Source organism: Globicephala melas, chromosome 4 (assembly GCF_963455315.2).
Source record: "Globicephala melas chromosome 4, mGloMel1.2, whole genome shotgun sequence".
NCBI classification, from domain to species: Eukaryota; Metazoa; Chordata; class Mammalia; order Artiodactyla; family Delphinidae; genus Globicephala; species Globicephala melas.
Genome location: NC_083317.1, coordinates 86,929,877 through 86,956,901, shown reverse-complemented (window position 1 = coordinate 86,956,901; position 27,025 = coordinate 86,929,877). Strand labels below are relative to the sequence as shown.

The window sequence follows — 27,025 nt, the reverse complement described above, 5'->3', positions numbered from 1 at the left end:
GAAGAAAACAAATGTTTATGGTTGAAAACCACTTTTCAGAACTATAAAATACCACAGCAAAGTAAAAGTAATAATTTTGCAACGTGCCCAAAATCATCCTCAGGGACAACATGGTCCTTGTTAAACATTTTCTTCTCGTGAAAAGGCCAGGATGAATGGTGAGGTGGTGAGTGTGTGTCCACTCAGGTGTGTGCGTGTTCCTCCTCATCAGTGCAGCCACTGGAACTGCGGGGTGTGCCTCAGACACAGCTTTTGATGCTTCGTGAACTGTATTCATATTGCCTTGTTTCATTGATCTAATCCCCTTGTGTTTCCCAGAACATCTCGCTTTGCCTCATTCCCTGAATACTTGGTAGTGCAGATAAAGAAGTTCACTTTTGGTCTTGACTGGGTTCCCAAAAAATTTGGTAGGTATCTTTTGCATGCTTTTGCTTGTAACATCAAATTAGCTATTTAAAAAACATGGCATGTGAAAGAGCCCATGTGGCTGGCTGCCAGAAACAGTTTCATTTCATTCTTTTTCCGTGATTCCCACTTTTCTCTTTTGAAAGATAAGAATATATGATAAGCACTGATAGTAAAAAAAAAAAAAAAAAAAAAAAAAATTATTGCCACATGCTAACCCATCCCTCTAATAATGGGTTCTGGAATGACCAGATTCTAAGAGTGAAAACAGGAGCCTCACGTTATCAAACCATGCTTCTCAAACTTGAACAGATCTTGGTAAAATGCAGGTGCTGATTCAGCAGGTCTGGGGGTGGGAGGGCCCAGGAGTGCTTTATTCTAATACGTTCCCAGGTGATGCTGATGCTGCTGGTCCGAAAACCACACTTGGAGGTGCAAGTAATTGAAAATATACTCTCTTCTTAGCATCTTGCCTCTGCCTCTGAAGCAGGCAGGTGTGGCTAATGACATTTGCTTAAGTCATACGCATTTTGTTAATAATAACATGAGTATAGTCAGTTGTATTAAAAAGTCAAGAAAGGGACGTGACTTTGGCTGAAGTGGGCTTTCTTCTTGCTAATCTTAAAGGCCCTTGACCATTGTTAGAGGTTAGCTTTCCAGACAATGCAGAGGAACATTTTCTCCATCATCTCGATTGAATATCAAGGTGTTCCTAGGCTGTCCTCAGGGCAGTGGAAGGATGTACAGTTTTACCCTCTGATTTCTCAAGCAAGTACTTCAGACTGTTTGCCAGTCTTTTAAAGTTTTTATGTTTTTTGAGCACTTAAAAAACAACAATCAGTCCCTATGCTGGTTAATTAAGCACTCATCTGCTCATCTGAAGGCAATAAGTAAAAAGAATGTAAAGTCGAGGGAGTGATTTCCCAGAAACCTCTGGCACTAACAGTTTGCATAGCACTTGTTTCCACGTGGCATTATGCAGCGTGTGAGCCTGTAGTTTATCCTGCTTTTCCTGGTGGAATAATTTTGTGGGCAGGGAGGAGGGCAGAGGGCAGGCTGCTTGTCACTCAGCCTTTCCTCCCTGGACCTGAGAGAGAAAACTGACTTCTCAAGACTTTGAACTGCTTTGGAAACAGTTTTCTTATTTTTCTTTGTCCTTCGAATATCGGTAAAGGATAAAAAACTCAGATCAGATTTCACAGTCTTGCTGAAATTAAAGCAGCCTCAAAGCTTTCTTTAATGAACCTGAAATTTTCTGTTGAGGAACAGTTGTATTGATTTTGTTGGTCAGACATTGTGTTTGATTTTGCTGTCTGCTGAGATTTAAATTTTTTTTTAACTAAGCCTTTTCTTTGGGTGGTGGTTTTAAAAATAGGATTTACATACCTAGCATCATAATTGGTTTTGGGGATAGTATTTTCAGGTTCTGTTTGCAAGCCCGAGAGACATGTCCTCTGCCAACATTTGAACCCATTTTCCACTAGGACCATATCCGAATGTGTGCAGTTATAAATCTCAACAGGTTGTTAGACTGATACATTTTGTATTTGAGTAAGTCAACACAATGACAACTGGGCTGAGAAGTTAAAAAAAAATGTTCCTCAAGACGAATACATTTGAGGTTCAATTAATTTCTTTAAAGCTTCATTCTTTATTACCTTAGGTAGAATAATCACAGTACCCATCATGATCTGAGAAAAGGCATAAACTACAGGTTGCAAACTCAGATGCCTAATAAGGACAGGGTGATCATGTAAATAAAAGAAGTAGGCTGGGTGTAGGAAACAGGTAGCGATAGCAGTCTTGGTCTTTCTTGGGTGTTCCCATTTTGCATGAAGACGTGGATTAGGAAAAACATTTCTCTGCCATAAGAATCAGAATAGCACAAATATGATGCTCAGGGTCGTGGGAGTGGTGGGTCTGTGACGGACGGGCACGGAGGGTACACGGTGCCCTAGAGTGGGAGCTAAAGATCAGCCCCAGGCGGTTGTTGCCGCATGAGACTCCGCTACAGGTGTTTGTTTTTCAAAATGAGTTGGAAATCTGGACTTCTGAATTACATTTTCCAATTTAAAAATTGGAATTTGTTGCCAACATTTTAAAAACATCAAGCAGAAAGTGTCTACAAGTGTTCTATGGGCTCCCGGTTTTCAACCTCTGGTTTCCCTCGTTTGTTCTTGTTCAGTGTGAAACCCTGCCTCTGTGTTTCCCCTGACTCTGCATTAAAATCCTATCAGTCTCAGTGAGTCTTCTGGTGATTTACTCCAGGGAACTGTAAAGCATCCCTTGGCTCTGCCTAGACACTTGTGCATAGAGTTAATGGTGTTGGATTTAGGAGGTGATTGTGGGTATTTGGAGAGCCCAGTGAATATACTCTCTCTCGTTTTGCAGATGTTTCTATTGATATGCCAGACCTACTTGATATCAACCATCTCCGAGCCAGGGGGTTACAGCCAGGAGAGGAGGAACTTCCGGACATCAGCCCCCCCGTAGTTATTCCTGATGACTCAAAAGGTACCATCTTCTGCTAGGAGGACCTTCTCGACCCCTCCCCACTCCTGTGCTGGAATGGTCCCTTTTCTTCCACCACTCCCTTGTCCCTTCCTGTGTTGCAACCCACTGTGGACACACAGAAGTGAAGCCTGGCTGCAACTGTAAGCTTACAGTAGTCATGGGAAGAGGCACAGAGACCCATCGTGAGTGGTCGAAATGGGCCCGTGGAAATCACTGGCAGCAGAGGGCAGCAAATCTCCAGAAAGTTCTTAGGTTACGTTGCCTCTGACTTTGCCTCCCTCCCTGCCTCCCTCTTTCCCCTAATGGGCCTGTGGGGAAGAGAAGGGGTGTGTTTTCAGTGGGCTTTTCGTCTGGGGGAGCTGTATCCTTAGAGTACCTTTAGAGAACCGTGTGTGTTGGTTTTAAAAATCTTGCCCATGTCTCACCTCCCCATCTTTGTCACTGCTTCATAGCAAGGGAGCGGTTTGGGTTTCTCTTACTCTCTGAACCTTAAAGTAGTCCTTGTTCAAAATACTTAACATTTAAAGGGAAAAGGACATGCAAAAAATGATTGCCTTTGTGAGTCCAAAAGCAGTGTGGAGAAATCTTGGTTTCATTACTAGCTCAGTTATTCTGGTGAAATCACTTTCATTCTGGCTTTGTTTGCCCACCTGTTTACTGTTCACCTTCGTAATGAGTTAATTAGGTACATTAGCTAATAGTGCCAGATGGCTGGGGGCCCTGCCACCACAGGATTTCCATCAGCTGAGCAGTGTATATTATTGGTGACCATGTTGGGGTAAGGTGAATCCAGGAGGAGCAAGCTAGGATTCAGCGTCGGCACCTGTGTTACAGTATTCTCTAAATGCTAAATTACAGAGGACGGAGAGCAGGGAAGGGGCCTGTAGGTGGGGCAGCCTGGGTTATGTGGGGTACAGGTGGTTCATTAAAGAGGTTCTAGAAAGAAGAGATCAGTCTTGAGTGTCAGAGAAATACAAGATGGTTTATTACCATTGCTCCTGCTTTCTCTCATGTTCAGTAACAGTCCTTGGTTTGTAATTATACAGAGTTCTTAGAAGTACAGGGAGAGAAATTATTTAGTTCAATAAGATGATAAGCAGAGCGTCTTGCTTATCTGCTCTAACTGCCTGAAACCTGGTATTCTCCCTCCTTCCTGTCGTGCAGGCTGGGGTGGTCTGACGGGGGGGACGGAGGGGCTGACAACAGTGTGGGATCTCAAGGGGGGGCGGTGGTGAGCAAGTGCTCCGGAGTAACTCTTTTTCTTTCTCCAGAACACTTTGCTGTGGTTTGGTCTCACTTCCCTCCCTGTCCTTTAATTTCCAGATCGCCTGATGAACCAGTTGATAGACCGTATGTATCTTTTATGTTTTTTTCTCAGTGTCCTACTGTTGTTACCGGTCTAACTCATTTATCTGTGGGATTCAGTAAAGGGGCATTGTTCTGTACCTGTGTATGTGCAGCTTTTCCGGGTGGGCACAGTCCTTGGTCTGCAAGTTGAGGTAGCAGCAAATCTAAACCAGTGACATGGTGATTAGGTGGCCCTGTGGTTCGGGAGAGTGAACATTAGTGTGAGAGCGAAGCAGCCCTGAGCTGGAATCTCAGCTCTGCCATTTGTGACTGTGTGATCTAGAATCATTAACTTAACTTCTCTGAGCCTCAGTTTCCTCGTGTGTGAACGGGGGATAATGATGCCATTTCTTCCCTCTTTGGCCCCGAGTAGGCCTTCTTCTGCAGTGATGGCACAGTGGCCTGTCACTTTTTCCACTCCTGCTTCTGGACACATAATGAAGGTCTACCACTGACAGGACGTGGTAGTATTAATTAATACTCTTAAGGGTGTTAGTTCCATCTGATTGTTTGTCAATTTTATAGTCGTTTAGTTCTTGTAATTACCTGTGAGAGTTGATACTCTTGATTTTCTAAAGAACATGAAAAAAATAAACTATTTATAGTGAATATTTAGATATTAATTAGCAGGAAGGAGGAGTGTGTAACAAAAAATACTCTGAATCTTTTTGTCTACAAAGCCTTTCTGGAGACACTGTTGTTAATGTAGAAGTTCAAGTGTTTTACTTTGCAAACGCTTTACGTGTTCGATCACATGGCGTAGACCTCCCTATTTCCTTTCTGGGGCCAATTTTGATTTGCTGATTGCTGGGAAAGGCTGTTAGGGTCAGCGAGCGTCATGGGCGAACCATTGCCTCTGTAAATAATCTGATTGTAATGATAACAATATTTTTGAATGGTTACCATGAGTCATGTTGAGTTTATTACTCCATAAATTCTTTCAACTGTATTTAACTGTACTATTAATACAAAGCCCAGATTCTTGTTTGAATGTCACGGTAAGAAGGGCAGAGTAGGTGACCTTTTATAGAGGATAAAACTGAGACCTAGGAAAGTTCAGAGACCCAAGAGCTAGGACCAGAGCCAGGGCTAGGCATCAAGCATGCTTTTCATGTCACTCGACCTTTTCTGGAATGTGAGGAGTTTCGATGCCCCTGACCCTGCAGAGAGCCGGCCTCCAGGATCTTGCCCCAGGGGAGGTGATGGGTGGTTGGAACTGTGTCAGAGCCTGTGTGACAGTGAGCATTCAGCCATTTTCCATTTTCCCCCGATCTAAGCCTGCTGTCTTATCAGCAATAACCTATGTTCAGCAGGAGAAAACAGTATTATCTTGGGTTAATTTACATTTATATCCTACCTTTCTCAGATATTTAAAAGGAATAACTTTGATTATTTTCTTATTCTAAAGTGAAAAGATATGTAGAAATTATGGATTGGTGAAAACAGTCATCTCTGGTTTCATCTATAACCACTATTAACATTTGGCATCTGTCCTTCTACTGTTCTTTGCCTGTGCCTGGCTCACTGTATTTTCCCCAAAATGCAATTATACATTTTCAATTTAATATACTATTATATACATGCATACATTTATTAAGCTGCGTTACTTTAACTGCATTCTGGGGAACAGGGTCTTTTACAAGGTGTTGAAAAGTATTCTGTAGAAAGAGTTTCATAGTTTCTTTACCACAGGAGTCTTTTTTGTTGTTGTTACTAAAATTTTAAAATATTTTTAATATTTTATTTGACTGAAGTATAGTTGATTTACAATGTGTTAGTTTCAGGTGTATAGCACAGTGATTCAGTTATACATATATATATATATATACACACACATATATATATATTCTTTTTTTAGATTCTTTTATAGGCTACTGTAAAATATTGACTATAGTTCCCTGTGCTATACAGTAGGTCCTTGTTGGTTATCTGCTTTATATATAGTAGTGTGTATGTGTTAATCCCAACCTACTGCAGGAGTCTTTATTATAGGACTTTAGAATTTTCACTACATTAATGCACACTGTGAATTTCTAGAGAGAATTGAGAATGCAGGTTTAAAAAACTTATTTGACCATGGAAGTCCCTTGTTTTGTGGTTCAGTAATTACATCTCTCTTAGAACACTAGGATTCTCTAGAACACATTTGGGGAATCACTGCTGTCCTACATCATTGCTTTCTTAAAATTTTATCTTGATAGGATGTTTTGTATATCCTCTTGAGAGAGCACTTTGGTAAATACATTTTCAGTACAATTTTTGTAAAACAGATGTCTCTGTTCTTCAGTTCTTCTACTGATTGCTATCTTTGGCAGAGTTTTCAGTAGATTACAGACCTCAGGACATGGAAAATATAAGGGGTATGTTTTGTGTTCCTGTTCCCTCCCCACCTTTGGTATAATTTGAGAGCACTTTGTAGATGTGTATGTGTACACACACACGGACATACATACACACCCATGTACAAGTATACATATGCATACAAGCATGTATATGTGTGCATACACATACAGATCTATATTTATGTCTGTGTATCGATAAACACACACCTCTCTACCAATATCTATATATTATTGTGAAAAGAAAACAAAATCTGTGTCTAAACCGAAGTTAGGTTTGTAAAGCAATCTTTTTTAATATCTTAAATATATACAATTAACAAACACATTCTTCTGTCATAACATTGGGCTCTCCATTTCTCAGAGCTGATTACATTCTATGATTGCTAATATATCTAAAAGCCTGCTATAACCTTCTGTGAGATTTAAGGAATAGGCTTTTTGGCCTGTAGATAATGCTTTTCTCTTCAAATTTCAGCAGTCCATAGGAGAGGCTGCTGTAGTGGTCTTGAGAGTGATGTAAGAGACTGAAATGGTTCTGGGAATACACTAGATCTCCCCATAGGAAATTAGAGAGTTGTTTTTCAGTGCTTGGATTGTTCAGGTAATTACCATGGTTCCTATTCGGGTCAAAGATGAAAACTCAACTCAAATAGCTTAATATTTGGATGGCTTAAAACAAAACACAGTTAAACCACCATGTACATATTAAACAAAATAGCCCGTTCTTTGGGTAGCATGTGGATAAGGGGCGAAGAGAAGCTAAGACGAGAAGAAATAGGGTTGACTTTTTTACACCAGAATATCCTGTGTGCTCTGTAGCATCAGACATCGATGAGTCATCGGTGATGCAGCTGGCCGAGATGGGCTTCCCTCTGGAAGCGTGTCGGAAGGCTGTGTATTTTACTGGAAATATGGGAGCCGAAGTGGCCTTCAACTGGATCATTGTTCACATGGAAGAGCCAGGTAGGTGGTCAGAAAATGGGATGGCTTTGGAATCTGATGTGATCCTCAGTGATGTTAACCCTTGGTCCTACTGCGTCCTCTGGATGTGTCCCAGAAAATGACCTTTCAGCTCATAATCTGCTACATGAGGCTGGGGGATGGTTATTTTGCCCATGTAGCAAAGTCACAATCTTTGTCTTTCCTCCTTTTTTAAATAATAGCTTTGTTGAGATTAATTCACCCTTTTAAATTGTATAATTCAGTAGCAAAAAGACCATTGGAAAGATATGGGATAAACTTCTAGCTATGAGGAGGACTTGAGATAGAAAAATGTGCGTGAAGAAATAGGGGCTGTTTAGTTAGCTTTTACTTTTATCCACTTTATTAAGCTATAATTCACATACCATATAATTTCCTCATTGAAAGTGTACATTTCAGTGTTTTTTTTTAGTAGATTCACAGAGTTGTGCCACCATCACCAGTTAATTTCCAAAAAGAAATTCTGTACACGATAGCAGTCCCTTTCGCGTTTCCCCTGCTCTCTCCAGCCCCCGACAATCACTAGCCTACTTTCCGGCTCTGTGGATTTGCCTGTTACGGATGTTTCATATAAATGTAATCATACAATATGAGATCTTTTGTTTTTGGCTTCTATCACTTAGCATAATGCTTTCAAGGTTCATCTGTGTTGTGGCATGTATTGGTACTTCATTCCTTTTTACGGCTGAATAATAGTCTGTTGTATGGATGTACTATATTTTATTTTTCCTTTCATCTGTTGGTAGACATTTGGGTTGTTTCCACTCTTTGGCTATTATGAGTAATGCTGCTATAAACATTTTGTGTACAAATTTTTATGTGGACATGTTTTCATTTGTTTTGAGTGGAATTGCTGTGTCATATAGTAACTCCACATTTGACTTTCTTAGAAACCACCAAATTGTTTTCAACAGTGGCTGTACAACATTCCCATCAGCAATGTATGAGGGTTCCAGTTTCTCCACATCCTCACCAACCCTCGTTGTTATTGTTTTTATTATACCCAATCCATTGGATGAGAAGTGGTATCTCATTGTCGTTTTGATTTGCATTTCCCTAATGGCTAATGATGAACGTCTTTTCATATGCTTATTGGCCATTTATGTATCTTTGAAGAAATGTCTCTTCAAATCCTTTGCCTATTTTTAATGAGGTTATTTGTATTGTTGAATTCTAAGAGCTCTGGATACAGGTACCTTGTCAGATACATGATTTTCTCCCATTGTGTGGGTTGTCTTTTCACTTTCTTGATGGTGTCCTTTAAGCACAAAAGTTTTTAATTTTGATGAAGTCCAATTTGTTTGTTTGTTTCTTTTGTCACTTGTGCTTTTGGTGTACCTGAGAAACCATTGCCTAACCCAAGGTCACAGAGATTTTCTCATATGCTTTCTTCTAAGAATTCTGTAGTTTTAGCTCTGACATTTAGGTCAATGATCCATTTGGAGTTAATTTTTACATATGGTATTATGTAGGGGTCCAACTTTATTTTTTTGCACGTGGATATGTAGTTGTCCCAGTACTATTTGTTGAAAAGACTGTCCTTTCCCCTTTGAATGGTCTCGGTAGCCTTGTTGAAAATCAGTTGACCATAGGTATGTGGGTTTATATCTGAATTCTCAATTCTATTTGATTGGTCTGTTGATCTATATGTTTACCCTTACGCCAGTACCAGACTGTCTTGATTATTTTAACTTTAGGTATTTTTTCTTCTTAGCTCTAAAATGTTGTTTATTTCAAGACCCCCCAAAAAAGAAAAGGGCCTGAGTGTGATTCTTTTCCCCAGATTTTGCCGAGCCGCTGACCATGCCGGGTTACGGAGGAGCAGCTTCTGCTGCAGCCTCTGCTGGACTGGATAACCAACCTCCGGAGGAAACTGTAGCTCTCATTACCTCCATGGGATTCCATCGAAATCTGGCTCTTCAGGCGCTACGAGCAACGGTAAGCCTGGGAGACTGTATGTGAACACCTTCTTCTTGTTGGAGGTAGTTTGTGTTTTGTCAGTAGAGACTGAAACTTTCCAATGTCCTTTGATCGTTTTGAATCATGTCTGTCTCATGCCATACCCCACCACGCCCCACAAAGATTTATTTGTGTGTAGTATATATAAAGCTAAAATAAATGATTGAGGGAATCATACAGAAATTTTAAGAATAAGGAGATATTTTAAAAAGGAGGGAGATAATACACTGGGGGCAAGTTGACCCAGCTGAAAGAAACTCTGTATCATCTTAATATTTATAAGCATGAGGTCAGAGACTTGACTTGGAGCTTGCTTGTGGCCTTAGAGCAAAGAGGGATGCTTGAGATTCTGTTTTCAATAAGGCAGTTCTTTTGGAGAAATGGTGCTTTTTTGATACCAAGACCTTGGAGCAGTGTCTCTCAAAAGTCCTCATAGAGAAGTCTCCTTGGAATTCTCTGCTTTTGTTTCTCTCTACAGAGAGAGAGGGTTTTTCAGGTATTTGTGAAGTCCTGATATTATCAGGAAAGAAGGGACCAGGAAACGGGAGGGTAGACGGAACCGTTCCTTTTGCAGTGCAGATATCTGTTTAGTATTGAGGGAGGAAAGTACTTTTTTTTTTTTCACACCATAATCCATTTTTGAGTGGATATCTGCTCCTAATTCCTTCTTGCTTATCCTGACTGGTTGCCTGCTGAGGTCCCTTGCTGAGGTCACAGCGGCTCTCTCCTGGCTCTGGGCAGTGTGGCTGGAAAAATCTGTTTCCCTTTAAAATGCTTGAAATGTCTCAACCAGAGTTTGTTTATGCGGGGTACTTGCTTATGCCCCAATTATTTTACTTGCTTGACTCTTTAATTGGAGAGTCTAACTACATCTAAACAAATTCTTTAACTCACCAAGTGATACCACAAAGGGAGAAGACAGAAATGTTTTTATGATCCATTGATGTACATGGAGTTCAGTTTAAAACAATGTAACTTAACTAACCAGTGTTGTCATCATTAATCAAGGCATCAGTCTTGTCTCTACTGCAGTTCAACCACTTTGCCAACATTTAGGAGAGGAGCTCTGACACAGTACTCATGTTGGCCTCCCTCTACCCTCCATGGTTATCTGTACAAAATACAGTTGGTAGAGAAGATAGCGTGTGCGATTAGTGTGGCTTTGGAAAAGGCTGCACTGAAACAGATGCCTTTCTCTTTGGCATTTTGCCTCCCATCATTATCAGCATCAGCCCACAGAAATGCCGAGCTAAGACTGATACGGGCTTTGCAGTGCCGACCTGCTGCTGTGAGCTGTTTTCCAGCGAATCCAGTTACAGACTTGGGTTGGGAGACTTGCAGAATGTCCACGGAAAGTGTGTTTCACATGCAGGGTCAGAGCTTCTTACTCAGAGGCACTTAGGACTAATGAATTCAAGCCTCTTGTCCTATCTGCTTGACATCCTGGTTCAAATGGTCAGGATATAATGAGGCCCCGGGACTGCTTACATTGTAAAAATGTTTTGTTTTATTAGAATAGTAACCTGGAAAGAGCACTGGATTGGATCTTTAGCCACCCTGAGTTTGAGGAGGACAGTGACTTTGTGATCGAGATGGAGAATAACGCCAACGCGAACATTATTTCTGAAGCCAAGCCTGAAGGACCTAGAGTCAAGGATGGATCTGGAAGTAAGTCCTTGACTTAGGGATTGTCTGAGCAGTCGTGATTGTACATTCGGTTCGTGCCCTTCCCTCCCACTCCCGAATATTAAAACCTTTGCCATCATTTAAAAGTTAGCACAGATCCCAGCTTCTCATAAGTGGTGCACTTGGCCACTTTGCATAGGCCAGGGTGATCTGAGGAAGTCTTGGGCGGACTCAGTCATGTCACCTGGTAGTGTGTGTGCCTCAGTTTAGTGCCAGCTCTGACTCTATCATCTGAGGTGAAATTTCATCGTGGACCATGAACGTTTTTGTCCAAAAGAGAGCATTTATTTTCGTGGTGGTATTTTTGAAGAGTTGAAAAACAGTCTTATAACCTTGACCCTGTCGTTGCTCATGATCATTTTCTGAAGGGCTGTCAGGATGGCAGGAAGAGGTGCCGTAGGCCCATGGGGAGCCTTCCATCAGCGAACACATATGTCACTCTGTGCCAACTAGGGCTCTAAGCACTTTACCTAAGCACTCATTTAATCCTCACCACACCCATTTTACAGGTGAGAAAACAGAGGCATAGAAAGATGAGGTAACCTTGCCCAAGGTCACATAGCTCTTCAGAGGTGGAGCCAAGATTCAAAGTCAGAATCCATGTTCTTCAGCCCCGTGATACCCTTCTTCTCGGGCTGTGCTTGCCTACAGGGTCGGAGCCCGGCGGCCGTCACCTCCTGCGGTCAGGTCCCAGCCTGCTTGGCTCTCGGTGTTATCTCCTCTGCAGCCCCAGACCTACAGCTCACGTGCCTGCTATGGTACCACACCACCAGCCTGCTCATCCGTCCTCAACCGTCTTCTCCCTACTTCCAGGCCTTCGTTCAGGCTAATCCTTAGCTGCAAACTGCCCCTTTTTTCCCATCACAGCACACTAAAATCCTCATCGTTATTCAGAACTTGGCCATAGATTCCATTTCTCTGGACCACTTTCCCAGGTTCTTGTCATAATTGGTCCCTCTTTACCTCACATGCTGGTAGTAATTATACCAATATTAACAATCCTTCCACTTGTGTCACGTTTCATCTTCACAGTAACCCTGTGAGGTAGGTACCGTTATTATCTCCATGCCACAGATGGAGAAACTGAGGCAGAGAAGGCAAAGTAACTTGACAAGGTCACTGTGCTGGTGAGAAGTAGAACCGGAATTCCAACCCAAGCAGCCTACCTGCAGAGCCCGTGCCTGCAGCCACTGTAACATAGTGTTTGTTCTGTTATTAGAGGTATCAGATTCATCTTGAGATAAAATTAGTTGGGTAAATACCTGTGTCTCCCAGCTGACTGGGAGCTCATGGAGGACAGAGGCTATTTTACTTTTATAAAGCTTGTGGTGTCCACTGCCTAGAAAGTATCAAGTAAATAATAGTTGGATTTAATTAAATTTACCATAACAGCATTTGCTCCTATGATCGTATGGCTGTAGCTCTACTCATTAATGGTCTTACCAGACCTAACACATATGTATTGATATAGCGCTAGAGACAGAGAGGGGGAGGGAAACTTTCTTCTTCTTTTATAGAAACTAGGAATTTCTTCACTGAAGTTGTTTTAATCCAACTAGACTGGAAAAGGATGAGCTGTAGTTCTCCCGACTTCCACATTCATCTAAAGGGTCTTGTATTACTTTTTGGAAATCATTGGCTTGCTTGAAACATTAAAAGCTGTTATGGACAAGCATTATTCAATAATTCACAAGCAGGACTTATTATGTGTTACATGTCCATCGGTTCACTCCTTCCTTGATTTTCAGTAATGGACTCTTCTTTAGGGAAGGTGAGTTCTTGCAGAAAGAATAAACCACAAGATGGGGCCGCTGTAGAGCTGCCAAGGTATTTGGCTACAGAGGGAAGGAGAGTCTGATCGTTAGGGTTTCCTGTCTTCTGATGGAGCTTGGAGGGACCAACCATTCTCTCAGAGATGGTCATTAATTATACAGAACAGCCACATCCTCTCCTCGGGCTTACTGAACTCAGAGTGACCTGCACGTATTCCTGGTTTTTGAGTTGCATCCTTGAGTAGGACGTCATGATGATGTTTTTGAGCACCCTTGAATTTAAAGGCACTCTGGGCCAAACTCTATGGCTTTACTCCTCATTGCTCCCAAATTTTGGCACTTATGGGTGAGGGTGGGGAAGGAGACAGTGATGCACTATGAGAAATCACATATGGGATATGCAGAATCTAAGGGCAGCAGGAGGTGAAAAATTTAATTATGAAAAAAGCATAAACCACCCTAACTCACCAAATGCATTCTGCACTGGATTTTATAGAAGAACAGACGTTTTTAAAGTAACTTTTCCATCAGTGTGTCTGGCCCATGGGAGGTGATCAGCAAGTGAATGATTGAATGAAGAATTAAATGAATGCCAGGTGGTAGTGGTCACAGGGATAGTTTTTTTAATTACCTCTACTAAGTACCATTTGGAGGAATTAGCAGTGTACTGTTGCATTCTATTCTATTCCCTTTTCACAGGAAAGGGAAAAGATGATTTCTTGTACTTTGCTGCATTAGCACCTGAACTCATATGTCACTTTTTTTCCTTTTACAAAAATTAACATTTATGTTGTTTCTTTTTCTTATAATTAAAAGGATGTATAATAATTTTAGCAACTGGAGAAAATACAGATATAGGAAAAGAGGAAAACAAAAATTACAATCCTGCTACCCGGTCATAACCCAGTCACTGTTAAATGTTTTGTGTATATTCTTTAGACCTTTCTTTGCAAATATATAAAAATGAATATAAAAATGTATATAAGAATATAGCATTCTATTCTATACATGCTATTTAAAAAAATTTGAAGTATAGTTGATTTACAATATTATATTAGTTTCAGGTGTACAACATAGTGATTCAATATTTTTATAGCTGACACTCCACTTATAGTTATTACAAAATAATGACTATATTTCCCTATTCTGTACAAGATATCCTTGTGGCGTACCTGCTTTACACTATACGTGCTATTTTATAGTCTGCTCTTTCGTAACTGTGGGTGTACTTTATGTAAATCTAGGCCATTGAACATATATTAATATTCCATTGTACCATAATATATATACCTAATCTTAGGCTAGTTGTTGCTTAAATAAAAGACGATTTCAGAAAGAGTTTTCAATAATGGGGTTATTTGCACATTTGGAAGGTGATAGCAGTGATTTTTAAATAACACATTTCTTAAAGGATGAATGCAGTTCACAGAAGTACAACAAATGCCTCTTTCAATCTCTATCCAGGCAACAAACATTTGTTCAGCTTTTCAGTTTCTTTCATTTCTTCCCTCCTCCACCCCCTCCCTTCCTTTTTTCTCTATTAAAAGTAATGCTGTAATGAACATTCTTGAGCTCTCCCTTATTATTTCTTTAGGGTAAGTTTCTGGAAGTGAAGTTTTGGGGTCAAAACTGCGTATTTTTGAGATGTGAATATAGATGATCCCATCACCAACCTCCCCACCCCCTGCCCCGCCCAAAACACAGCCCTGCGCTCCTGGTTCCCTGTCCTTCCCAACAGTGCTGTTGGCCGAGCACTCTTCATGTGTTTTATATCTTTATTGCCTAGTTGTTTTTCTTGTGTTAACTGCGTCCTCATTTCCTTTGCCCATTTTCCCATTTTTATTGAGGTTTTTAGATTTTTTTTTATTGATTTGTATGAGAGTTTCAAATACTGTAAATTAGTTTGGGAATACCTCGTAGCTTTACAATATTGAGTTTTTCTGGCCAGAAACATGTTACCCTTTTCCTTTGCTTTGTATCCCCCTTCTCCCACTCCTGCAGAGCTATACGGTTTTCTCTATAAACATCTGCCTTTTTGGTTTAGTTCTCAGAATTACATTTTCTGTGTTACTTATGAATAACATTTTTCCCCATTATATTTTCTCAGTTGTTCCTGCTGAATTTTGGAAAGTGCCTGGTCTTGTAATTGGCCATTCTCCAGGGATTTGATTAGAATTACATTAAATTACATTAAATTCATAGGTTCCACTCCGGGGGGTGCGTATTCTGTGTAGGTGAGTTGTTTGCATTCCCCAAACATTGTTTTTTACCTTTATTTTGGTTGGTGAATTGGCTTGGACATTTGACTTGGGGGTAATGAGGACAATTTAAAGGTTTAGGTGATTTCTATTTAGGAGCAAAATGGAGAGCCAAAACAGACAAACCAAGTAAAACCAACAACAGGGTTTTCAGGGTTCTTTTGTAAGTAGCAGGATTGCTGAGCCAAACTTGTCTAAGCAAAAAAGGGTGTCTTGTAATATAAAAGCTGGAAAGTCCCAGGAAGACTTGACTCTGGGCATGCCCTTGACTGCAGGACTCAAGCCCTTTTATATGAGTATATCTCTTGCCTCTGGGGTTGGTTCCAGTCTCAGGCTCTCCGTCATGGCCACAAGATGGCTGCCAGTGCCTCCTACTATTGTATCTTTCCAGCAGAAAGAGTCATGTCCCAGAGTTCTCAGCAGATGTTCTGGGAATGTGAGAGTCTGTCGTGTACCCTCCCCTGTTGTCATGTCTGAGCCGAGAAGGGAAGGGTTGGTCTCTTCAAAGCACTGGTTTGAGTGTGGGCCTAGACCATCAGAATCAGGGTCACCTGAGAGCTTGCTGGAGATGCAGATTCTTGGACCTCACCCAGGCCTACTGAATTAGGCCCTCCAGGGGCGGGCTTAGCGAGGTGTGGTTTAACAGACCCTCCAGGTGGTTCTAATTCAACTTAAATTTGAGAACCACCATTTTAAACCGCAAGATTAGTTTACTCTTACTTTAAGATGGAGGATCGTGGCCGCTACTTTAAGATGGAGGATCGTGGCCGCTACTTTAAGATGGAGGATCGTGGCCGCTACTTTAAGATGGAGGATCGTGGCCGCTACTTTAAGATGGAGGATCGTGGCCGCTGGGAGATCACTCCAGCAGGTTAACGCTGAAAATAATGACAAGGTAGGTGTTTGAATTGGAAAAACAGTGACTGGGATTAAAGAAGCACTTGTATCAAATTCTTCCTTTAGGGAATATGTAATTAAAAATTACTATTGCCATCTTTTTGAATGAGGAAGTAATGTCATTGCATGAAACTCTTCCATTTAAATGTTATGTACTTTGATTAAAAGGATTTGTGCCATTAACACTTGGTGAAAGAGTAGCTGTCCTTTATCGAATGTCTACTAAGTGCCAGGCATTTCCTCCACCGCTTTTCCCTGGCTCCTTACAGCAAGGTATTCGGATGAGAAAGTGGGAGCCGACGAGGTTACGGACTTGCTTATGGTAGGACCACCTTGTAATTCAGGTCTGCCTGATTTTGAGGACTGCATTTTCTCCTTTGCCCCCTACTGAGTCATCCTATTTCAAGTTTTCTAAATTGGAATGGAGGCAGGAGCCTGTTTTTCAGAAGGCTCTGTTTATTGTCATGTCCTACCTGTTTTAAGAGCTGCACTTAACTTTCTGTTGAGTTTTTAAAATTTTTAAGAAGTGGGAAATCAAGTCATCAGTCTGACCTGTCTGGGCTTCTGCCATTTGCAAAATCATTTCTGTTTCTGTGTTGCACTTAATGAGCGTTTAATTTTTTTTTTTTAAAAGAACTCACTGATTGCCAACGTAATTAAAATGTGATTAGTCTGTGATTACTCAGAACCTGCTCTGGCCCCTTCAGTCATATTGCTGTCATGGTGCAGACGTCTCCTTGCTGCAGTTGAGGATTTTCCAGCAAGGGGAGCAGAGAGACATTTCATTTACATAGTGGTGGGGCTCCCTGAGGAATGCATTCAGAATAGGATCTGGAGAGCAGAGGCACAGGGCCCAGGGAAGCCAAGCCCCAGTGGTCTGTTCGAAAGCAGTACACACTTACTTAATACATCTGGGCTCTCATTCTTTTTTAAAAAAATTTATTTATTTATGGCTGTGTTGGGTCTTCATTGCTGCCTGCGGGCTTTCTCTAGTGGTGAGCGGGGGCTACTCTTCCTTGTGGTGCATGGGCTTCTCATTGCGGTGGCTTCTCTTGCTGCGGAGCACAGGCTCCAGGCATGTGGGCTTCAGTAGTTGTGGCACGTGGGCTTCAGTTGTGGCTTGCGGGCTTCAGTTGTGGCTTGCGGGTTCTAGAGCACAGGCTCAGTAGTCGTGGCGCACGGGCTTAGTTGCTCCGCGGCGTGTGGGGTCTTCCTGGACCAGGGCTCGAACCCGTGTCCCCTGCGTTGGCAGGTGGATTCTTAACCACTGCGCCACCCTGGAAGTCCTAGGGCTCTCATTCTGATCCCCCATGTCAGCACCTGTGCTTTTCAGTGGTGCTCTTAGAAGTTAAGAGGAAGCCACTCTGGAGTAAACTAATTTACACTGAAGTATAGATGACTGAGAACTATTAAGCTTAGGGAGAAGTGTTTGATATCTGTTGTTCTAGGCAGTACACAAATGAGAAGTCCAGGTGGATTGGTAATTTCGAGCTGGCTGGGCGGGGGGGGGGGGGGGGGGGGGAGGCAATTTGTAGAACCTTTAAGATTCTGTCCGTGTTATCAGCTGCCTTAAGCTGTTACTGATTTACCCGTATCGTCCTTGTTCTCTTTTTGGGAATTGAATAGTCTTCTAAAAGTTCCAAATCCACCCCCAATCCCCACCACACACACGGGTCTTTTCTCAGAGCAGGAATGAGGGAAATCAAGCTGTTGGGGGTGGAGACTATTTGATATAGGGTGTTTGTGAGTCAAATGCTGGTCAATTGGGGATGACGTTTTCCCTTCTCTTGTTAGGGGTGGGTTATGAAACACATTATTCAAGTTAGGAAGATTCAGTTGGAAAACTCAGTTTTGGTGTCTCACCAGAAGGCTGCAGAGCCCTGGGGTCTTGGTGGTGGTTTTGAGGAGTCTTTTGGTGTTTCTGTATTCTGAGCACTCTGTAGATTGACTAAATAACGTGTCATGGCCTTACGATAACCACTGCTTTTCAAGTGGATGTAGATGCTATAATGGTTTATAAAATATAAATTAATTAAACTGCACTCCTGAATCTAGAGTTTGCTTTCGGTCATGATGTGTGGTTGAACTATAGTTTTCAAAAAGGTAAATGATGACTGTCACGTACATAAAAACTGAACACATACTACAGATTTTCTTTGACTCATTAATTAGGGAACCAGTTAGTTGTTATTACTGGTTCAAAAGCATCTGAAAAGCTATTTAAAAGATATCTAAAGATAATTTGATGGCTGAGTTAGATATAAAACTAGTGTCTATCAGGATCATAACTCCTTGAAGTTACAGGTGCTGACATAAGAAAGATGCACAGCCTGAAAGTTTCAAGTGAAGTTTTCTGCGGGGACCTTACTGAGGACTGTAGCTCTGAAGAACTGCTCTGAAGAGGTAGAGAAGGAGCCAGGATATATAGGAGTTTTTTGCTGGAAGAAAAACATGCAGTCGAGCATTAAAAGATTACTTTAATCACAAAGAAAAGACATCTCAAGTTAATGATTTTAGTACTTTCCTATGTAGGGGAAGATGCAAGAGTCTGGGCTCATTGAAATTATTCCTTAGATATGCATCTTAACTGTCTATCTAAGGCTATTATCCAGAGCACAGAAAGCTTGCTGTTCTTCTCCATCCTGATTTCCCCTCAGGGTGCACCGTGGTGGCGTAGCTGCAGGGGCTGATGCAGGCTTGATCTGTGTAGAGCTGGAATGGCAGACAGCGTTCCCTTCCACAGCACCCTCTCTCGGTCATAAATTCGACCAAGGTTTGGAGGGCATTTGGTGACCAATTTGTCCCACGGTATTAGGAAATCTCATGCGTAGGTCAGACGAGGATTTCGTTGATAGGCCATTCAACATGCTATTTTTGGATCAGGCCCTGTTGATAACCTAAAATTCTCTGGATCATCTGTCTTACTAGTTTATTACGATCCAGGAAATGTTTTCCCTTATCGCTTCCTTCCATATCTAGAGTTGTACTAGTACAGTTATTCTATATAGAGTTATATATGTGATCAGTTGCCTCAAGATGTTTAGCCACCATTAATTTTGTCAGAGGCCTGTTTACACGTCAGGTAATGCAAGAGACAACAATCTTTTTTTTTTAATAAAAAAATTTTTTTATTTTTGGCTGCATTGGGTTTTTGTTGCTGCACGCGGGCTTTTCTCTAGCTGCAGCGAGCGGGGGCTACTCTTCGTTGTGGTTAGTGGGCTTCTCATTGGGTGGCTTCTCTTGTTGCAGAGCATGGGCTCTAGGTGCACGGGCTTCAGTAGTTGTGGCACTCGGGCTCAGTAGTGTGGCACTCGGGCTCAGTAGTTGTTGGCTCGGGGGCTCTAGAGCGCAGGCTCAGTAGTTGTGGCGCACAGGCTTAGTTGCACCGCGGCATGTGGGATCTTCCCGGACCAGGGCTCGAACCCTTGTCCCCTGCACTGGCAGGCGGATTCTCAACCACTCTGCCACCAGGGAAGTCCCAAGACAACAATCTTGTGAAATATAATGTCTGTAATATAGCTAGTAACATTAATAAGGTCATAGTACAGCAGAGAGATACAAAAAACAAACAGTTTGAAACAACAAAGAGAGAACAAATTAAAACAATGATTAGTATAACTAGTTGTAATCTGGATTGCAGTAAGCCATCAAGTCCAGAGGGGAGCCAGTTGGAGAAGCCAAATCCTGGGGGGATCAGGTAGAGAGAAAAAGGTAATGTTTCATCTTTGTTTACAAAGGTAAACTTTATCAACATGTTGTATATCATAGTTAGCATAAGAGGAAAGTTTTTCTGGAAAAGAAAGATTAAAAGCCACTAATATTTCAGACAAAAAGGCATAAAATTATAAATTATATTTATCATTCAGTTCCATGTGATTAATTCCTGTTGATCTAGATGAAGCCATCAGGTTTTCTATTAGTTTCGTAATTTCTTACCTAGTTTGGTAGTATGATCTAAAAGTCATCAGAAACTTATATTTGTCAAAAAGTCCTTTTTATGGATCTTCTTGAAGATCTTCATTTTGTAAAAGCATCAGAGTAAAACAGTTATAACAGGGAAGAGCCAAACCTGACTACATGTTGGATCTGTTTCTTTTACCTTAACCTTTGCTTTCCGCTGCTTTTGTTCACTAAAAGGATACTGTCTGTACATAATGGCCTGCCTCGGGGAACCCTGCCCCCTGCCTGAATGTTAAACCAAAGTGCCTTTGTTCAGGCAAACATCCGGACCCTCTCCACCTGTGGATGGCTACAAGAAAGAAGAAATGAACACATCCCCTCCCCGAGGCTGGCCATTCCAGGTGATATTTGCAAAACTTATGGCCTTTTTACTTTACTTCCTCATCTCTTCCCCCTCTCTGTGCATCCAAACCCCGATAAGATGGTTATTTTGAGATTTCGGTCAAAATATTTAGTCAAAATATTTAAAATATTGAGACTTCAGCCATCTTCTCGGTCTGCCAGCTTTCCGAATAAAGTCGTATTCCTTGCCTCAGCACCTTGTCTCCAATTTATTGGCCTGTTGTGCAGCGGGCAGAGCGAGCTTGGACTCGGTAACAAGTTTGGCTTGGCCAGCCGGGCCCGGTCAGGAACACTGGGACAAGGCCCTGGCTGCTGCCAGGACCATTTGTCCTGAGGGTCTTCCCTTCAAAATTCCCTGAAGCGGCACCAGCTACCCCAGCGCTTGGCAGTTGAAGCAAGGAACCGACCAACTTCCGCAAGTCCACAGACTCGATTTTGTAGAGATTGGTAAGTCTACCCAGTTTGGTAACTGGTTCGTTGGTTGTGGTCTTGATCTTGTTTTGGTTTTGTGTATCCTTTTGTGTCGCGAGTTGGGGAACTCGAGTCTGTAGGGTAAGTCGCTCCGGTGTGCACACCCGGAACATATTCCCCTCTCAGTTTGGGCTTTTCCTTTACGGGATAAGCCAGTTTGTTTGATTGGGGTACCCTGTTGGAGGGGGGACTTGTTGTCAGACTCTACCTGATTTGGGACCGGTTCGGTAGGGAACTAGTTCGTTGGTTTTGTAGGGTAAGTCTACCTGATTTGGGAACTAATTTGTTGGTTTTGTAGGGTATGTCTATCTGATTCGGGAACCGTTGGTTTTGGTCTTGGTTTTGCGTGCATCGATGCTAGAATTTGTTTGGGCCTTTTGTGTTGGAATTTGTTTGCGTCTTTAGTGTTTTGGTGTTATCAAACTTACAAAAAATAGGAAATACTCCATCCATCCCGAAGGAGAGCCCTTTGGAGCGTATATTAGATAAATGGGCTAAACATAGCCGGGAGCCTCTGACTAAGAAAGACATGATGTACCATTGTAATAGGATGTGGACCCAATATGTAAGATCAGAAGAGCGATGGCCCCTGAATGGCTCACTCAATTATTACAGGATCTCGCAGTTAGAAGTGTTTTGCAAAAGAGCATGCTGTACCGGCAGTTGTTCCAACTGCCCACCCCGCATGCCACCATGATATTCACTGCCTCCTGTTTCCCCTACCCGTGGGTATCTAATAGAAGTTTCTTTGTTAACCCTTGGAGCACAGGAGCCTGATTTAATATCACCAGCTAAGACTCCACAGGGCACCCAATTCGGACTGGGAGCCGCTTCCGCAGCAGGGCAGTTTCCCTTGCGCTGACATCCTGTAAGAGGCCAGAGGGACTCCCTTGGACTTGAGGCGTCAGATTCTAATTTCCCCACAGGAGCTGCAGGTAACTTTGACAGTGGGGAACAAGTTGATTGACTACCTTCCCTATTTATCTTAAGAGGATTGTAAATATTAAATAAAGGGGAAACAAAGTCATCCTAGGAAAAATTTGCCTGTGTCTTTGAGATGCAAATGTCCTGTCTGATCTTCTCAGGAACCCTCATTTCTGCCATCTTTTTAAAATGCAAACTTTGAAAAGCGGGTAAAGTAATTTAGAAATTGACTTGTCAAGGCTAAATAAAAAACCTAAGTGTATTTTCTATAAAAATTCAGCCATCTAGACAAGTTAGCTTGATTTGTTCCATCTGCCAGAAACCCAATTTTAATCCAACCTCTTTTTGTAAACTGATGGGTTTTACATTGTTGTACCTGACTCAGGGCTGAAATTTTGAAATGAGAACTGTGATGTCTCTGTGTGCTTGTGTCCTTGTATGTGTCTTTGTCTTCGGATAACATTGCTGAGGTTGACTTGTGGATGAGCTCTATTTAATTGGCGTAAAGAAAAGTAAGCGCTTACAAACCAAACAATTCTAAATACAAGAAAAATTAAGCTAAATGAGTTTCAGGTTCACGTGAACTGAGACATATTCAGTATTAATGTTTGTTGATCTAATTAATACAGACATGTCATTAGAGTCATCAGGTATAATACTTTTATTGTGCCTAGGTTTAATATAAGCTAAATAAAATCTTGTTATATCTGTTGCAAATTTGTCATCAAGGAAAGTAACTTGATGTGAAGAAACTTTTAAGAAAATGCAAATGAGATAAGAGCTTTAGGTGAACTTCAAAAAATAATTATCTTTTGGGAATGTCTATCTAAAATTAATCTCTCCAGATATTAGACAACTTGAAAGTTAGAATTGTGCTAAAATGAGTTAAGTGATGGAAGGTTTGGAAAGTGGACCCCAAGAAAAGAGTTTTGTTCATGGTCAGGATTGACTAAGTTTAAAATAAGTTTGAGTAAATAAATTTTAACAGTAAGCTGTTGCAAAACTTGAATGTGGCTTTTCTCTTTGTTAAGAAGACAAGGTTTCTTAGGATTTTGAACTGCCTTTGCTAACAGATTTTAAGTTTCTCTACCTTTTAAGTGATCCGTTCTATATTTGCCTTTGAAATCTTTTATTGTTACTTAGGTTAAGTGAATAACTATTGTTTCACAGTGACCTGTGATCCTATCTGACTGTTTTAAACCCTTTTGACATTTTTTTGACAAAACTTCCCAAATCAAATTATGAAGCTCCTTTGACCTCTAGCTAACTTTGGTATGCTTCAAAGGGCCCCTGAAACATCCCAAAGAGAGATATTAACTAATTAGGTTCACTTGGTATGTTGAATTACGTGGGAAGTGTTGTCAGATAAGTAATAAATCTTCTTGGGTTATATTGTATGGCAAATGATACAGGTATTCTAGAGATTATATGGAGTTCCTAAAATTTGGTATGTCCTGGTAAAATGTTATCAGTCATAATTCTAGTTATTATCTGAAAGTGTTCCATGTCACAGCAGTAACCAAGTTGCTTTGTCAATTGCACTGTAATCAGATTTAAACGTGCCTTCTTAAGTCTTTGGTCATTATAGACAGTTATGGTTTCACTCTGACGCCTTTGCAAAAATGCTTCCTCTTCAAGAAGATTTATAGAAAGGAGCTTTGGATAAATACAAGTTTCTGACTTTCAGACCATCGTGGTGAACTGGGTAGGAAATCGAAGAGTTCTAATGGGAAACCTGATGGCTTCATAAAGCTGTTAACAAGAAGGATTTAGTTACATAAGGCTGAGTAAACTGGTGAATAGGGTTATAATTTTTATGATTTCTGTCTGAAAAATGGTTTAAATCTGTGTTTTCCAGGTATAAGAAAACCTTCCCCTTAAACTAATTATGACTTGCAGTAATTTGGTAAATTATACCTTTGTAAGCCAATTGTTTGTAAGCCAATTGTTTGTGCTTTGTGTCTCCCTGCTGCGCTCTGTCTTTGTCAGTGTTACTAGCGGCATTACTTATATCCCATCTATTTTATAAGATTGTTGTCTCTTAAAGTACCCAGTGCGTAACCAGGCCTCCAACAAAACTTCTATGGCTAAACGTCTTGAGGAAATAGGTCACATTTATAACATAAAATAATTGTAATAGTGTGATTCTAGGTATGGGAAGAAGCAACAAGGGAAAATGTCTCCTGGATCATAATTAGATAGAGGATCCAGAGAATCTTTAATTATCAATAGGGCCTAATCCGGAAACTAGCACCTGGAGTGGCATATCAAGAATTTTCACCTGATCTGGGATGAGCCTCCCAGCGCCGTGGGACAAATTTGATCATGAAATGTCTCCCAGTATTGGTCAAAATCCTGACCAAGAGGAGAGGATCTGAGAAATGAAATATTTCCTGCCACATCAGTCATTAGTGATTGCAGCCCTCCAATGCGAGCCGTGGGCTCTGAGGAAACTCAGGGTATGAAAATACAGGATACAGGCCCCAGATAGCTGAGGTGCATATCAGGGGAGTGATTTCAGTGCATTTTCCCATACATAGAAAAGGGCTAAATTCCTTAACTTGAGATGGTGCCTCCTGGGATTGAAGCCCTCAAAATTCCCGCTGAATAGATCATAACTCTCAACTTTTAGGTTGTGAATACTTTTTTAAGACTACAGGAGTAAAGGAGACACTTTCCAGAGAGGAACAAAAGAAACAACGTTTGGAACACTGGCACTGATGGTGAACACTCCCAGGAAGATCCATCTGACTTTGTCACCTGTTTTTCTACAAGATTGTGGAATGGACATTGACAGTGGGGAATTGTAACAGGGAAGAGCCAAACCTGATTACATGTTGCATCTGTTCCTTTTTTTTTTTTTTTTTTTTTGCGGTACGTGGGCGTCTCACTGCTGTGGCCTCTCCCCCTGCGGGGCACAGGCTCCAGACGCGCAGGCTCAGTGACCCAGCCGCTCCGCGATCTTCCCGGACTGGGGCGCGAACCCGTGTCCCCTGCATTGGCAGGCAGGCTCTCAACCACTGCACCACCAGGGAAGCCCGGATCTGTTTCTTTTACTTTAACCTTTGCTTTCCGACGCTTTTGTTCACTAAAGGGATACTGTCTATATACATAATGGCCTGCCTTGGGGAACCTTGCCCCTCTGCCTGAATGTTAAACTAAAGTGCCTTTGTTCAGGCAAACATCCGGACCCTCTCCACCTGTGGATGGCTACAAGAAAGAAGAAATGAACACATCCCCTCCCCAGGCTGGCCATTCCAGGTGATATTTGCAAAACTTACGGCCTTTTTACTTTTCTTCCTCATCTCCTCCCCATCTCTGTGCTATAAAAGAAACTGGCATCCAAACCCTGATAAGATGGTTATTTTGAGACTTTAGTCTGCCATCTTCTCGGTCTGCGGGCTTTCTGAATAAAGTCGTATTCCTTGCCTCAGCACCCTGTTTCTGACTTACTGGCCTGTCGTGCAGTGAGCAGAGCGAGCTTGGACTCGGTAGCACAATGACAAAAGACTTAAAATGGCATGGTGAAACATATTATAATGCAACTGGTAAGAAACTTGGTTATTTCTAGGACAAACAGCATCTTAAGATAATAACCAGAATTATGACTGGTAACATTATACCAGGATATACCAGATTTTTAGGAATTCCATATAATTTTTGGAATATCTATATTAATGACATCTACCCATATAATATAACCTAAGAAGGTTTATCACCACTTATTTGACAATGTTTCCCATGTAATTTAACATACCACATAAGTCTAATAGTTTAATACCTCTCTTTGGGTGGTTTCAAGGGCCCTTGGAAGCATCCCAAAGTTAGCTAGAGGTCAAAAGAATTTCATTTAGAATTTGACTTGGGAAATTTTGTCAAAGATAGCAAATGGTTTTAAAACACTTGGTCACATAGGATCATAGGTCACTGTGAAACAATATCTATTCATTGAATCAAAGTGACAGTAAAAGATTTTAAAGGCAAATACAGAAAGTTACAACAGATTACTTAACAGATAAAGAAAGTTATAGTCTGTTACCAAAAGCAGATCAGTGTTCTAAGAAAACTTTGGAGGGGGCATCTGCAGTGGCTGTTGGCTTGATCCTTGTAGAACTGAAATGGGAGGCAACATACACACAGGTGGACCTCGTTTTATTGTGCTTCGCTTTGTTGTGCTTCAGAGACATTGTGTTTTTTACAAAGTGAAGGCTTATGGCAACGATGCGTCAAGCAAGACTGTTGGCGCCATGTTTCCAACAGCATTTGCTCACTTAGTATCTCTGTGTCACATTTCGGTCATTCTCGCAATATTTCAGACCCTCCACCAGCAAAAAGATTACAACTTGCTGAAGGCTCAGATGATGGTTAGCATTTTTAGCCTTAAAATATTTTTAAATTAAGATATGTACATTGCTTTTTTAGACATAATGCTATTGCATACCTAAGAGGCTACAGTATAGTGTAACATAGCTTTTATTTATATGCACTGGGAAACCAAAAAACTTCATGGGACTCGCTTTATTTTGATATTTGCTTCATTGGGGTGGTCTGGAACAGAGCTCACAATCTCTCTGAGGTATGTCTATATATATTCCACTGGAGAGAATTTTTTGATATCTTTCCCAGACAAAAATCTACAACTTAACAAGTAACTTCACTAAGTTTGGAAGCTTTCTTTAATCAGTAGTAAGTAGTGAGATGAACTAAGTTCATTCCCCTAGACCAGGGGCCAGCACATTTTTTCTCTGAAGGTCCAGATAGTAAATGTTTCAGGCTTCACGGGCCATACACTTGTCGTCTCATATTTTTGTCCCCCTTCTTTCCCCCTTTCTTCTGGGCAGCACAAAAACAGGCTGTGAGCTGGATTTGGCCTATGGGGCATCGTATGCCAGTCCCTACCCTAGACCATCCTTGGGTGGCCTTTCCTCCACATGATACGAAAGGGCATTCTGCCTACCCCTTCTGCTTTCCAAGTTTGCATATCATTTTTCTGACAGTGCTTTCTCAAAGAATAAAATCAAGTTCAATCCCTTATTATGTTGGGTGGAGGTGGTAAAATTTTGATGTTAAAAAATTCTTCGTATTAGAAAGGTTGTGAACATGTTCCTAAGTTCAGAAAAGGATGGGATTTGTTGGGAGAGGGAAGTGGGGATGCTAGTTTCAGACA

The 27,025-nt window shown here is 41.3% G+C and overlaps 1 protein-coding gene across 2 annotated transcripts in view; it reads left to right on the top strand.

Moving 5' to 3' along the window:
- Positions 1-27,025, top strand: part of USP13 (ubiquitin specific peptidase 13) — a 121,905-nt gene that overhangs the window by 83,283 nt on the left and 11,597 nt on the right. For both annotated transcript variants that reach the window (XM_030862988.2, XM_030862995.3), the window contains 6 exons: positions 319-407; positions 2,797-2,919; positions 4,243-4,269; positions 7,428-7,571; positions 9,373-9,527; positions 11,063-11,216. In XM_030862988.2, coding sequence (XP_030718848.1) covers positions 319-407; positions 2,797-2,919; positions 4,243-4,269; positions 7,428-7,571; positions 9,373-9,527; positions 11,063-11,216 — 692 coding nt within the window. The remainder of the gene's footprint in view (positions 1-318; positions 408-2,796; positions 2,920-4,242; positions 4,270-7,427; positions 7,572-9,372; positions 9,528-11,062; positions 11,217-27,025) is intronic.